Genomic DNA, 13,545 nt, shown 5'->3' on the forward strand with positions numbered 1-13,545 from the left:
AATATACTTTATTGATCACATCAACAGAAAACTTAACATATAATACATTATCAACTAGGGCGAAAAAGGAGCTAGTACACAGTTAATACTTTGAAGAGGTACATCCAGAAGATTTACTTATTAGTTTAACGATAGCTTTTTGTATTTCCAAATATGGATCAATCACTTTTGGATGGAGTAGAAGCGCTAACTGCCAGTGTTGACAACATGGAAACATGTCTTAGAAACACTAAAACGACAACAGAATCGAGTACAAAACTAGCTACAAACATGCTACAATGCAATCGAGTATTTCAGCTTGTCTCTGAATATGACATGCAAAGGGCAAGACTTGACTTGATGGAGGAGATTGAGCCGTTATTACAGAAATTGTATAGTAAACTCGAAAAAGGATTGGGTAAACTGGAAAGGGAACGTGCAACATTATCTCAGACTTTTGAGTTGAACAAGTTACGTCTTAATAATCATGGGGCTGCTCCATTAACGGACGGCATTGTAAACGATCGGTCGGACCCGGTGGTAATTGTTTCGTCAACGCATGAAGAATTAGAACGGTTGAAAGAGTTGAAGAATCGAAAGGAAGAATTATTGGATAAGATACGACAATTGAATAACAATTAGCCTCTATATACAAAAAAATGGTATGTTTGTGTAACATTATAATTAATAGTTAAGGTTCTGTATATTAACGTACTGGTTACTAATTTTGTTTTCGAGTCCAGTCAGCTTTGCACTAACACTGATTAAGGTTGGGTCACTAGTGTTTATTGAAACTTTTTCACATTCAGTAACAACTCTACCATCAAATGTCACACACCTAGCCAGTAGGTTATTTGCTTGGGGGAGTGTTATTCGCTCTGTCACTGAAAAACTAGACAATAAGTTGTTTAAAACGGAAGCGTCATCGACTTGTAAGCCATGTTCCTTCAAAATCTCCAGAATTCTTCCATTTCTGTCCTGTTTCAGCCTATCTCTAACCTTATCAGCAAACGACAGACCTGTGTTAGGGTCTACCTCGCACCAGGGTCGTTTCACTACTTTAGTGAGATTCCTTATGTCCAAACAAACTTCATTCTTAAATAGAACCAACTCCATGTTCACTAAATGATGGGTAGACTCGCATGCTTCGTAGGACTCACCAAAATTATTCTTTAAAAAGTTGTTATTGTTGTGAGGAAAGATCAATTCTCGTGGGGGGTTTTGTAACAACGTTATAGATTGCGTTAATAGTTCTAGGATTTTCCCAATCTTTTTTTCAAAGAGTTGTGTCTCGTCAAATTCCAGGGTTTTACTCTCTGATATTTGTTGTAACTCGTCAAATAAGTTTAAGCTTCGAGCTAAGTTAGAAATAATTGATTGTATTTGAACAAGAGGATATTTTTTACCGGTCTCCATTTTGAGCATAATCGGCCTGCCTTTGTTAAAATCGGGTAGTTTCACCACGGCATGGAAATCTACTATATAGCCTGATTGTCTTGTAATAGTTCCTTTAATTGATGTACTACTATTAGTAGTATTAGTTGTCGAAGAGCTATTGCTGTTAGAAGCTGAGCTCGGGGAAGAAATATTTGAATTAGTACCATTTGGTATATTACTTCCATTAGAGAGTGGCATCACAAATCTTTCCTCACTTGAGAGTAACTCTAAGCATTTCTCAACATGGTCTATGAGATTCGGTAATTCAGGCTTAATTATTTCAGTTATTAACCACTTCTTCTGCAAGACACTACTTTCTGCAGAAGTTAGTACATTTTCATGCGTTCCGTCATCATATAATGCAGTAGTCATTATAAATCGACTTTTTCAATGCTTTAGTTCCGCCTTTACCTTTGAAATCCCCTTCATACATATATAGTCGTTTTCAGTATTTGCTTCAACCTTTTGGGCAGATGGCCTGTTTTTACAAAAAAACTAAAATGTCTACCGTATATATAGCATACCTTTAAATCATTGTTCTTTGAAAGCAGAAATGTAAGGCATTAATTATAGTTATAACTCCTTGTTGGGAAGTCATCTGATAAGATTAGATCAGTTATATAATTGAGGACATTTAGTTTACACCATGTTTACGGGTTATAGAAGATCCACTTCTATAACTAAAAAGATGCTGCAACAGCAGCAGTTGCAAATCCAGCACCCTATTAAGAGAACTATTGTACTTGCGGCAGTGGCTTCGTTGACAAATCTTTTAGTAGGTAAAGATGTGAGACTAGCCAATGCAATGGAGAATGATAACCTACACGATAAAACTGGTGAATATCAACGAAAAACTCAAGAAGATGTCGAACAACGGTTGAAAGCTCTTCGGAATACCAGACCAATGAAACCTAATTATGAAGGACACGTTCCTCTTTGGCCCCATGAGAAACTTATACTATTCGCTGTTAGTGGATTAAGATCCTATTTTCATCCTGAAAATGGGGAGAATATTGTTCAATTGGGAGAAGCTACGGCCCTTCCTTGTTTCTTGGAATCGTTGAAACGCACAATGCTATTGGATAAGGTTGGTAGAAGGATATTACGTGAAACCCCGGATATCACATCAGAGAGTCTTAACATGGAACGGTTGTCCAAGATGGGGAAAAACACATTGGGCTATACTTACTACCAATGGCTGAAAAAGGAAGGCGTGTCACCAGATACCAGAGCACCGGTCGCCTATATAGACGACCCCGTCCATGCTTTTATTTTCAAAAGATACAGGCAGTGTCATGATTTCTATCATGCAATTAATGGGTTGCCAATCATAATTGAAGGTGAGATTGCTGTTAAGGCATTTGAGGCTGCAAACCTCGGTGTTCCCATGGCAGCGTTAGGTGCATTACTTGCTCCATTGAAGCTAAAGCCTGTACAAAGAGAACGTCTTTTCACAATTTACCTACCCTGGGCAGTGAAATCTGGCCTCAAGTGTAAACCTTTGATCAATGTGTATTGGGAGGAATTGTTAGAAAAAGATATCGAAGAATTGCGCAGAGAGTTGAACATCACTCCTCCCCCGGACTTGAGAGCTCTTAGGAAAGAGCGTGCCCGCCAAAGAATGTCGTTCAAACTCAAATACGAGAGTTATGAGAAATGATCAACAAAAATATGTTTACATCTATGTACCTCTATATATGTAAATCCATATTTAGGGACTTCTATTCAATGGTATGCTTATGTTGCGCTTGTCTCCATATTGATTTTAGTATGCTGTAAATATACGCTTGCCTTCTTATGCTTGCCTGTTCGGATATCTAAATTCAGCTCATCGCATCTCATTTCTTTTCATTTCTTTTTGAAGATTTGACCATTTTTGTCCGGAGCGCTGTGAATTATAAAACAGACAAGCACAAGAGACGACGAAGCGAAGAGACGAAAGTGAAACAAAATAATACAACTGGTATTTACTGAAGTTGGTACATGAACAGGAAATACTTAGACCCAGTAACGTGAAAAATATCAGAGAGTATTTAACAACCAGAATTATTGACCGGTAATCTATTAACGTGAGCTCTCTCGAACTATAATATTGTGGGTTTGCATTGACGATGGAGTTTTCAGCAGAGAATAAGAAGAAACAGTTGGTGTACACTGAAAAGAAGCGAGTTAAGGTGTATGTGTTGGAGAATAATGAGTGGAAGGATACGGGAACTGGTTTTTGTCAAGGGATTATTGAAGAACCTATCGTTCCTGATACAGACGATGTCACTGCCGACGCCAACACCAATAACACTGAAAAATTGGCGTTTCTATTGGTTATAGATGAGGATAACAATCACCAAGTGTTGCTTAAGTCCAGACTCGAGCAAAATATTGAGTATCAACGCCAAGAGGAAACCCTTATTGTATGGAAGGACCTTAATGGTCAAGATATTGCTTTGTCGTTTGAGGAAAGTGTTGGATGTGATTCACTGTGTGAATACATCTGCTTTGTCCAGAAAAACATAGAAAGCAGAATCTCTTTAGTGGCGGTACGGTCAACTGAAGATGGTATTGGGTCGGTTCATGAAATTATTACTGGTCCTGTTAATCTACCCTCTAATGATCCACAGCAAACTGAAGAATCGTTATTAGAGGCACTAAGGATTTTAAACGAAAATACGTCATTTGATTACCTACGAAACGGAACAATCAATTTCATCATCAACGATAACTATATCCAAACGCTCATTAAAGCTTTTAATGAAGCTGAGAATTTGCACTTATATCGTAATCTTTTGTTGCTAAGCAGCATTATTAAGACGCTCATTTTGTTCAACAGTAAAGAAATAGTTGAAGAAATGATAAACAACGAGAATTTTCTATCGATTTGTGGTATATTAGAATATGACACAGAATTTCCAAACTCGAAACTAAACCACAGGCAGTATTTAAAGGACCAAGAGCCAAAATTTAAAGAAATGATACCCATTTCGGATCCGGCAATCAAACTAATGATTACTCAAAATTTCAGACTACAGTTCTTGAAGGATGTTGTTTTGGTGAGGTTTTTAGATGACCAATCGTTTTCATTTATCTCAGACTTAATGTTAGTCTATCAAAATGCAATAATTGATTTCTTGCAAGAGGACAGTAATGGATTTATCAACCAGGTTATCTCGTTATACCAGGTGAGCGAAGACTCTAAAGTGAGTCCTGATAAAAGAAGAGACGGTATAAAACTTCTTCATGAATGCATTCAACTATCACAAAACTTAAGTGCGTTAGAAAAGACTCTATTTTACAAATTTTTAATCAAGAAGGGTCTATTTCAAGTTATTCAGTTCGCCTTTAATATGGAAACAGATAGTGATGTGAGGATTTTGGCTACAGATATCGTAGTAGGATTAATTGAACATGACATCCAATTAATACAGAGTATTCAAAATGATGAAGTAGTTCTAAGAAATAACGAAAACGCAGAAGTTACCTCTACCGATATGTCACTTTTATTAATTCTCACTAAAATACTATTGACAGATAAGAGCCCTGGGTTAAAGGAGCAGTCATTTCAAGCTCTGGTAAGTTTACTTGATCCTGAAGATTATATTTTAGATGACTTCCAAAATCAAGATGATAACGTGGATGTTCGTATTGAGAATCTTTTACAAATTCATAATGGAAACACTGATAACGAGACGGACTCAGAGAAGAACCCTGAAAGATTCCAGCTTGCAGATTACCTACAGAGATTCTATAAACAAGTGGCTCCTTCTCTATTTCATTGTTTCATTGACAAAGGCATTGATCTGAGTCAGTATGACGAACAATTGCTCATAAGATTAGTCAAACTTTTAAACTTGATGATCCAAGGTCACGATGCTTCAATTTCGAGGAGATTCATTTTGGAAAACGGGATATTGATTAAGCTTGTTTCTTTAACATCAAATAATTTTATTCTTCAATTAAGACTTGCTGCGGTTCGTTGCTTCAAAAATGTAATATTTCTCAATGATGACTTTTACCTTAGATATGTTATTGGCAAAAACCTATTTGACCCTATCTTTGAAATGTTTAAAGATAACTTGAAAGATGATAATATGGCTAACTCTACAATGTTGGATTTCTTCAAAACTCTTCTGGCAAAATTAAATACGAACGAGGATAATGACATGTCTGGTTCAGGTAGTAAAAGCTCAAGAAATTTCATGTTGCTAAACAAGTATTTGTGTGGCAGATATTTCGACATCTTATCAGAAGTTGATGCTGTTCCATTTACGAAGGAAATGTTACGTGTATATAAAGAAGAAGCGCAGAGACTGGCGAGTACTTCTAATGTAGACACAAGTTTTGACGAAAATGATAATACTACATTAGAAGTGGAGGTTTAAAATGAGTACAATAACTGGAATTCATACTGAATAATTATTCATATATATATATATATATATATTGTTGTAATATACATTAAACGGAGTATGGTTTCAAGATAGGAAAGCGTATATGCTGGATAGTGCAAATTGTCTATTTTCATTGACGAAGTTAGAGTTTAGCGCTGAAGTTGTAATGTAACTCTTGTGGATATAAATCCTTCGTTATTTGACTTCCAACATGCCATGCACCGCCATCTACTACATGCGTAGCACCAGTTACATAAGATGCAGCTGGAGAGAACAAGAAAACAGTAGTGTTAGCAATATCTACAGTTGTTCCAAGTCTTTGTAATGGAATCATCTTGGTCAGATCACTCGAAGACTCTGATCCCTTTTTTGTGAGTCTGGACAACCCCTCCGTATTGGCAATGGCACCCGGAGCTACAACGTTGAATCTTATTCCTAGAGGCCCCATTTCGACGGCCAAAGAGTTTGATAAAGCATCAATCCCTGCTTTTGCAGCGCCTACGTGAGATTGAAATGGTACCCCGTAGTAATGTAACGTTGCACTAACAAACAAAACGGCACCCTTTGTCTTGACTAATTCTGGGAAACATGCCTTCACTGTGTTGAAACTACCCAGTAAGTCTATTGAAACGACAGACTTGAAAGCATTTGCCGATAGATGTGTGAAATCAGCTAAAAAGTTACCAGCAGCGCCTGCTATCACATAATCTACCCTTCCAAACCTCTGGACAGTGAGTTTGACTGCTTCATGCAACTGTTCCACATTTCTAACATCGACACCAGATATAGGCAAAACAGCATGATCATCATTCACAAGCGAAGCAATCTCAGCGGCTGTTTTCTTGGTCTTCTCCAAATTCCTCCCCACAATGGCGGCTTTACAACCCAAAATAACCATCGCCTCAGTCTGAACCCTGCATATTGTTCCAGCCCCTCCAGTGACAAAAACTACTTTACCAAAGAACATGTTAGGTTTCCAAGGACCATTCTCTACAAAAGATTTATCTATAGTGTTTGGCATACTCTCTTCTTGTATTGGTAGGCAGAACTGTAATTGCTGGTTTCTAGTCCATTCAACGCGAAGCAGATAGGTAAAATATGTCTTACTTTGCCATTATGCTGGAACTAGTAAAGCAGTATCGACACCTGTATACACACACACATAGATATATATATATAATAGTCTACCTCTCGGGTAATACAGTAAGTACTCCTCACAATTCTCTTGACTCCTCTCTAGTAGTATTATCAACTAGAAAATCATTGCTGTGCTGTTTCAATACAAAAACTATATCGCGTGCTCCTATGACCCTTCACAAAGACTACTGCAAGAAGTTTATCGTGATATTATGGCATGTCTATGTTTATTGGAGAGGCTGTAGAAAACGAGCAGACTGCGGAGTTTTCGAATCACACTTTTCAGCTCAAGCCCTGCTTTTTGAAGTAACCGGTATGAAACTTTTGTGGGGTTAAAAACATGGAACTAATGCGGAAAGGAAGAGCGCGCTTACCGGAGAGAATACAGCGGAGTAAAGCGAAGGGGGAAGGGGGTGAAATGGTAATGGTGATGGGGGAACTGTTCAACTTACCCGGAGTATAAGATTCAAGAAGTTTTTCTTCCATCTGTCGCTTTTCTTTATTCTCTCACAGGGTACAGAGAGTGTAGTGAGAGCAACGCGAAATTCGTAGATACTTACTTACTCTGTGTATAGGTGAATGCAACTTGTAGTCACATGACCTGAACTATTTTCTGGACCAACCCGTTTACAATTTGATTGATTTCTTCAAAAAAAAACAAAAACTAGACAATAATAAATGATATAGAATTATAAGAATAGTTAGTGATTCTAAATTGCAAAAGCATGGTTTTTTTATGACGTTCATATTACCGCCATCTACACTTTAGATTACTAGGCTTATAAATTTGATAGTATAGAAATAAAGCTTTAGTGTGTGCTGTATTTTACTAGCCATTTAACATTCTGATAGCATAATGTCTGAATGGAAAGTAGATCCTGATAACAGAAGACGGTTATTACAACTGCAAAAGGTGGGTGCCAATAAAAAGTGTGTTGATTGTGCTGCTCCAAACCCTCAATGGGCCTCTCCAAAGTTTGGTATTTTTATTTGTTTGGAATGTGCAGGTGTGCATCGTGGATTAGGTGTCCATATCTCTTTTGTCAGATCAATCACTATGGACCAATTCAAGCCAGAGGAACTCATTAGAATGGAAAACGGTGGTAACGACAAATTCAATGAATACATGTCGGCACACAACGTGGATTCCAAACTGCCACCAAAAATAAAATACGATAACGTTATAGCTTCGGACTATAAGGACAAATTAACTGCTCTTTGTGAGGGCACGGAATGGCAGGAACCTGACCGTAGTGACTTCGATGCTTCACAGTTAGGTACAGATCTAAGTTCTAGTTCCGGCTCCTTGAAAGAAAGTGATGCGAAAAAGAGTGCGTCAGCAGAACCTGTCGATCAAAAAGAGAAGAATGAGTCGTATTTTGCTAGTCTTGGCGAGAAGAATCAACAGAGACCAGACCATATTCCACCTTCAAAGGGGGGGAAATACCAAGGATTTGGAAACACACCAATTATCCAACACAAAAAAACCAACCAAGCCCAAGCAGGGTCTACCACACTTACCCTGGAAAATTTCCAAAAGGATCCGCTAGGTACATTCACAAAAGGTTGGGGTTTATTCTCATCTGCTGTCTCGAAGTCCATGGAGGAAGTACAAGAAACACTAATAAAGCCAAACGTGGAACAACTTTCTCAAAAGGATTTATCGGAGGAAGCTTTAAGAGCTGCCAAGCAGTTCGGTCAAAAATTCCAGGAGTCTAGTAGCTATGGTTTACAAGCCTTAAATTCCTTTACTAAAGGTTTGCAACAACAGCTGCAAGATCCCCAAAATGGGTCAGAGTCCTCTCAATATAGCAAACTATTCGATGGTGTGGATACACCATCTCATGCTTCTTCTGAGCAATTGTCATCAGAAAAAAAGGTTACTCCAGCGAAGAAAGACACTAACGATGACGAATGGGATGATTTTTAATCATTTAACCTCTTATATATGTATATATATATATATAAATGTGTTAAAGTTTGTCTTCACGGTATACGTGTACTGAATAGATTATAATAGAATACATCCAGATAGAAGCTACTATGTCTATACTATTATGGCATAAATATCACCTTTTTTAATTATTATAAACTAAAATATGATTTTAAGTCTTCTATGTTGAAAAATGAATATTCTCTCCACAGTGTGAAATAAGTAAAAAGATAGCAAAATTGGTCACAATATTACTTTTTTTTTGCAATGCTCTCAAACAGTTACTTGACTACGAGTTGGAAAGCTTCTTCTAGTCAGATTATTAGCGCTAATCGTCCCTGAGACAGCTTCTTCACTTTTAGATTCTATTGGATCAACTTTCCATTTGGCACTTTGATCACTGAAAAACCTTTTTGGTTCATAAGCTAATGACAAATCTTCTTCAGCAACTTTCCCATTTGGCATTACCAAGGATTGTGGGCTTCTCCAAATTGCGGGGAAATATTGCCTGTAAACGAGCATAGCACTGCCGATTCCAACAAGGGCCCCAAAAATGCTATCAGAAAGGAAATGCCTGTTATCCGCTAAGGTAGAAAGGCTGATCACAGAAGCTAGAACCAAAGGAAATCCAACTACTGAAAGTGAAAGTGAATTTGAAGTTGTTGGATATTGATAGATATTTAACCTCGATAAAATGAAAAAGGTCAATAATGCTAAATTCGAAAAAGCTGTGGCAGAAGTTCCACTTGGGAAACTTCTAAAACCATCTGACAAAGCCCTAAGATCCGTTGTTGTACATGAACTAATGTCAATGTTGAATTGTAATTGCCCAACGTTCTGTAAAGAGGGTTGACATCTGCTAACTAAATCTGGTCTAGGCTTTCCTGTGACATTTTTCAAAATAGCCACAATGACACTTTGCATAGCGTTGGTTCCCAAAATTGTTAAGAAGGAAGAATGACTATTCCACCATCTTCTACTCATCGTATATGTTGGACTGAATGCATTCAAGGCTCCGGCTGTCAAAGTTGTGAGACCCCCTGTTGTTAGAAGAATAAAGAGTCTTGGAAACAATAACTGTCTCTGATTATACGTCACGTGGGAGATCTGAGAATCCATTAAGCTGAAGTCGGAGAATCTCGGATGCACTAATCTCCTGAACATTTGTGCAAATATGAATATTGCGAAGTAAAGAACCCATTCCATGGAATAAAAACCAACGGTTAACAAAGAAACTGATTTTCCTTTCAAGTTCATAAAGACATCCCTGTCAAGCCCAATCTTAGGCAGAAATCTGGACAAAGTCATCTCGCCTTACTTTTATTACTTATAGAATTCTGATGGCTGATAAACTTTATGATCGGAAGAGTATACATCTTCAAAAAGTTTAAACACAAATTTATATACCACTTATATAGTCTTTTGATTTGCGTCAGTTTTCCGATTTTTTTATTTCTGACACAAACGGGGATACAGCAGCCGCACCATTGTTTCATGCAAGACAATGAACAAAGAAATACAAAGACGAAAACCAATGTGCATAACACCAAAACTTAATTTTTCGAGACTGAAATATAAAGAGAAATGAAAGAAGCAAAAGCAATCAATCACGTGACCAAAGAGATCAAATGTCAAGGTAGGAGAACGAGAACTACATTGAACTTTTTAAAAAGGTAAACAAAACCATGTAACAACTTGTAACAGAGTAAGAACCTTTTGATTACACATCAATAGGTGCTACAGTAGAAACTAACTCCTGTATCTATCTCCGAAATTATTTACGATCGCACTGCACCAAGCCATCGAATTAAGCCAAGGTTGAACTGGATCAAATACTACTACACGTCAGGGTTTGTGTTTTATTGAAAAAAAACTATTAGAGAAGGATCATAGTATGTCAGACTTTCTAGAACGGTTTTCTGCCAATCTCCAGGCAAAGATTCGTGAAATAATTGCCAAGGTACCAGAATCAGAGAATGTGTTTCGAGAAGTTTTCCATTTTGGACAAATTAACGTGAACGATTTTGCAGATAATAACAAGAAACGTAAAGTATCATCGGATAACAGTTTAGCTGTTTCTGCTGGAGACCTGATTTTTGAACTACAAGACGTTTCCGTGCTTTCACCGTTGCGCAAAAAACTGACATTGACTATTTCGATAGAGGAAAATAGTCAATTGCCCATGATTGCTTTTAAAAAGAATGATACCATTGAGCATATCGTAAGAGACATCAAAAACTCAATAAAGTTTGCAGCATTTTTACCTTTCCCCGAGAAGAAGAACTTGGAATATCTATATATCTATTACGAAGAAAGAGAAGGAAACAATAACGATCCAATTTTAATCACATTGAATAAAGACCAAACATTAAAACAATTCAAGGAAAGGAGCATTTTAACGGAGGAGGAAAGCAATTTTCAGGTAGTAATTGATTATATGAGACGCCAGGCAATTCTAACCGGATTTCGTATCTCAGATCCTTTTTCGCCTTCTGTAATGGAGTCTCACCATTCGTTTTTCGTAGATTGCCATAGAGGGAGCAAGGAAGGTTCATTATTCTTTTTGCCAGAACATATATTATTTGGGTTCAAAAAACCTATTCTATTGTTTGAATCTAAAGACATAGATGCGATAACATATTCATCTATCACTAGGTTAACATTTAATGTTACACTAATCCTTAAAAATGGAGAAAAGTTCGAGTTCTCTATGATCGATCAGAATAAGTTTAGTGAAATTGATGATTATGTTAAGAGGAAACAAGTTCAAGACAAATCTATGAGCGATGAATTAAAAGCTAAGGTTACAAAGTCTAGTCAAGTGGTTGATCAATCTGCATTGAAAGAAGCATTAGAAGAATCTGGGGCCTTAGATGGTATGAATGCAGATTCTGATGATGAAAACGATAAGAACTTTGAAGATGAAAGCGATCTATCAGATGGAAGTAATAGTTCTAACGAGGAAGAAGAAGAAGAAGAAGAAGAAGAAGAAGAGGATGACGAAGAAGAAGAAGGAGAAGAAGGAGAAGACAAAGACGAAGAATCAAATGATGATGATCAGTGGAATAGTAAGGAGAAAGGGAGCGGGCAGAGTTCGGTAAAGGATCCTGAACAACAAAATATCGAAATAGATCACGACTTAGAGTCACAACAGGGTAAATCCACTAGCACTACCAGTCCAAGAAATAACTTTTCGATGGAAATGGATGAATTCCCTAGCCTTCTTAATGAAAATGAGCTGATACAAGATATTCCAATATCTATGGACGACGACGAAGAGGAGGACTCAGGTGTAGAGTATAATTAATGAACGACAAATATACAACTATATACATAACAGCAAAAGTTAAAAAAATATAATCAATCCTCTAATATATAGTTTCCAAATTTATCTATTTTCAAATTTTCTACACCGCTGGAGATGGCCTGGATGATACGTTCATTCTCATCGTCTTCTTCACTTTCATTTTCTGATGATTCTTCATCAGAGAAATCCGAATATTCTGATTCACTAGTTGAAGTATAATCGCTGTTTTCTTCATTCTCACGTTCCTCAGTGTATTCCTCATCTCTCATACTTTGAACAGCAAGTTCCAAATCTCTATCGCCGGGATGCTTTTTAGTGAAACCTGATGCCATAACTAGCTCATCTAAGTTATCGCATCTCTTCACATCTCTTTCAAATACAGGGTAAGGGTACTTGAAACCATCACCAAAACCATCAGTATCTAAGAAAGTCGCATCTTCTTTTGGTTCATACTTTAGCTTCTTCTTGAAAAATCTTCTTATACAGTCAACATCCCTCTTAAAGTAATACGCAGCGTCTTGGTGTTGAATGGAGATACACTGAGGAAAATCTATAACAACATAACCAGGATCATTTTCATTTTCAACCTCATCCTTGATCATGATATTGAATTCGTTGAAATCACAGTGAATAAGCCCATGGTTGGCTAATCTCACGATGAAGCTCATTAAATCAGAATACAGTTTAGGTAGGTTTTTATGTTTCCCTAACCTTCTCATTGGATATCCTTTGATAAGTTCCATCAAGACACAGTGCCTAGAGTTATCGAATGGCTGAGGAACTTCAAAATCTTTATTATATAATAGCGTCATGAATTGATATTCCTTATTGGCGGCAAGTTTGGAAAGGTGCATCCAAGAAGCACTTTGGCCACTTCTTAAATACTCTCTGTTATTCTTTACTGTATGGAAAGATGTTCTACCTAATCTGTGCATTTTAAGAACTTTTGGCTCACCGTTACGATCACTAACTTGATAAATATCAGACTCCTTACCAACCCCAATTTTGGTACCAACAGAATACACGGTATCTCTATTTAGCATCGCTCTAAGAGCTAAATAATCGAACCCATTATATGTTAGTCTGTAGCCATCGTACTTGGAATTTCTTAGCTTGGAAATTAGGCTTAGCTTAGCAAGGTCACTTATGGACCGATTAGTACCACTCATGGACCTCATACCAGACAACGTGTGGATTAGATGTGTAGGAACAACTTCATGATTTCTGGATCCTTGCTCTACTGCTTGCAAAACTCTAAAGTCTTCTGCGGTCAAATACCGCATATGCGATGTATCTAATTTCATGATGACGTTGAAGAGCTTTGTGTATATTCGACTCGATGGTTATATGTGATATATCCTTTAGAAATA

At 37.2% G+C, this 13,545-nt stretch overlaps 9 protein-coding genes across 9 annotated transcripts; 5 read left to right on the forward strand and 4 right to left on the reverse strand.

The window, feature by feature from the left end:
* Window positions 1-153: 153 nt before the first annotated feature.
* SPC19 (Spc19p) lies at window positions 154-621 on the forward strand (the record flags this gene model as incomplete). Its single annotated transcript, XM_022820583.1, has 1 exon — window positions 154-621. One exon carries the CDS (start codon window positions 154-156, stop codon window positions 619-621), a length of 468 nt encoding a protein of 155 aa, XP_022677033.1.
* Window positions 622-663: 42 nt separating this feature from the next.
* Window positions 664-1,788, reverse strand: RAV2 (Rav2p; the record flags this gene model as incomplete). The annotated part of the gene is made up of 1 exon (XM_022820586.1): window positions 664-1,788. The coding sequence occupies one exon, from the start codon at window positions 1,786-1,788 to the stop codon at window positions 664-666; it is 1,125 nt and encodes a 374-aa protein (XP_022677034.1).
* A 274-nt stretch (window positions 1,789-2,062) lies between these two features.
* On the forward strand, window positions 2,063-3,076 carry COQ4 (ubiquinone biosynthesis protein COQ4; the record flags this gene model as incomplete). Its single annotated transcript, XM_022820587.1, has 1 exon — window positions 2,063-3,076. The coding sequence occupies one exon, from the start codon at window positions 2,063-2,065 to the stop codon at window positions 3,074-3,076; it is 1,014 nt and encodes a 337-aa protein (XP_022677035.1).
* Window positions 3,077-3,527: 451 nt separating this feature from the next.
* Window positions 3,528-5,789, forward strand: PSY2 (Psy2p; the record flags this gene model as incomplete). The annotated part of the gene is made up of 1 exon (XM_022820588.1): window positions 3,528-5,789. One exon carries the CDS (start codon window positions 3,528-3,530, stop codon window positions 5,787-5,789), a length of 2,262 nt encoding a protein of 753 aa, XP_022677036.1.
* Window positions 5,790-5,940: 151 nt separating this feature from the next.
* Window positions 5,941-6,819, reverse strand: SPS19 (2,4-dienoyl-CoA reductase (NADPH); the record flags this gene model as incomplete). The annotated part of the gene is made up of 1 exon (XM_022820589.1): window positions 5,941-6,819. The coding sequence occupies one exon, from the start codon at window positions 6,817-6,819 to the stop codon at window positions 5,941-5,943; it is 879 nt and encodes a 292-aa protein (XP_022677037.1).
* A 972-nt stretch (window positions 6,820-7,791) lies between these two features.
* SPS18 (Sps18p) lies at window positions 7,792-8,865 on the forward strand (the record flags this gene model as incomplete). The annotated part of the gene is made up of 1 exon (XM_022820590.1): window positions 7,792-8,865. One exon carries the CDS (start codon window positions 7,792-7,794, stop codon window positions 8,863-8,865), a length of 1,074 nt encoding a protein of 357 aa, XP_022677038.1.
* A 276-nt stretch (window positions 8,866-9,141) lies between these two features.
* Window positions 9,142-10,176, reverse strand: dpp1 (phosphatase PAP2 family protein; the record flags this gene model as incomplete). Its single annotated transcript, XM_022820591.1, has 1 exon — window positions 9,142-10,176. The coding sequence occupies one exon, from the start codon at window positions 10,174-10,176 to the stop codon at window positions 9,142-9,144; it is 1,035 nt and encodes a 344-aa protein (XP_022677039.1).
* A 586-nt stretch (window positions 10,177-10,762) lies between these two features.
* On the forward strand, window positions 10,763-12,175 carry RTT106 (Rtt106p; the record flags this gene model as incomplete). The annotated part of the gene is made up of 1 exon (XM_022820592.1): window positions 10,763-12,175. The coding sequence occupies one exon, from the start codon at window positions 10,763-10,765 to the stop codon at window positions 12,173-12,175; it is 1,413 nt and encodes a 470-aa protein (XP_022677040.1).
* A 53-nt stretch (window positions 12,176-12,228) lies between these two features.
* On the reverse strand, window positions 12,229-13,479 carry RIO2 (protein kinase RIO2; the record flags this gene model as incomplete). The annotated part of the gene is made up of 1 exon (XM_022820593.1): window positions 12,229-13,479. One exon carries the CDS (start codon window positions 13,477-13,479, stop codon window positions 12,229-12,231), a length of 1,251 nt encoding a protein of 416 aa, XP_022677041.1.
* Between the last annotated feature and the right edge of the window lie 66 nt (window positions 13,480-13,545).

The sequence above is a fragment of the Kluyveromyces marxianus genome, chromosome 5 (assembly GCF_001417885.1).
Source record: "Kluyveromyces marxianus DMKU3-1042 DNA, complete genome, chromosome 5".
In the NCBI taxonomy this organism is placed as follows: Eukaryota; Fungi; Ascomycota; class Saccharomycetes; order Saccharomycetales; family Saccharomycetaceae; genus Kluyveromyces; species Kluyveromyces marxianus.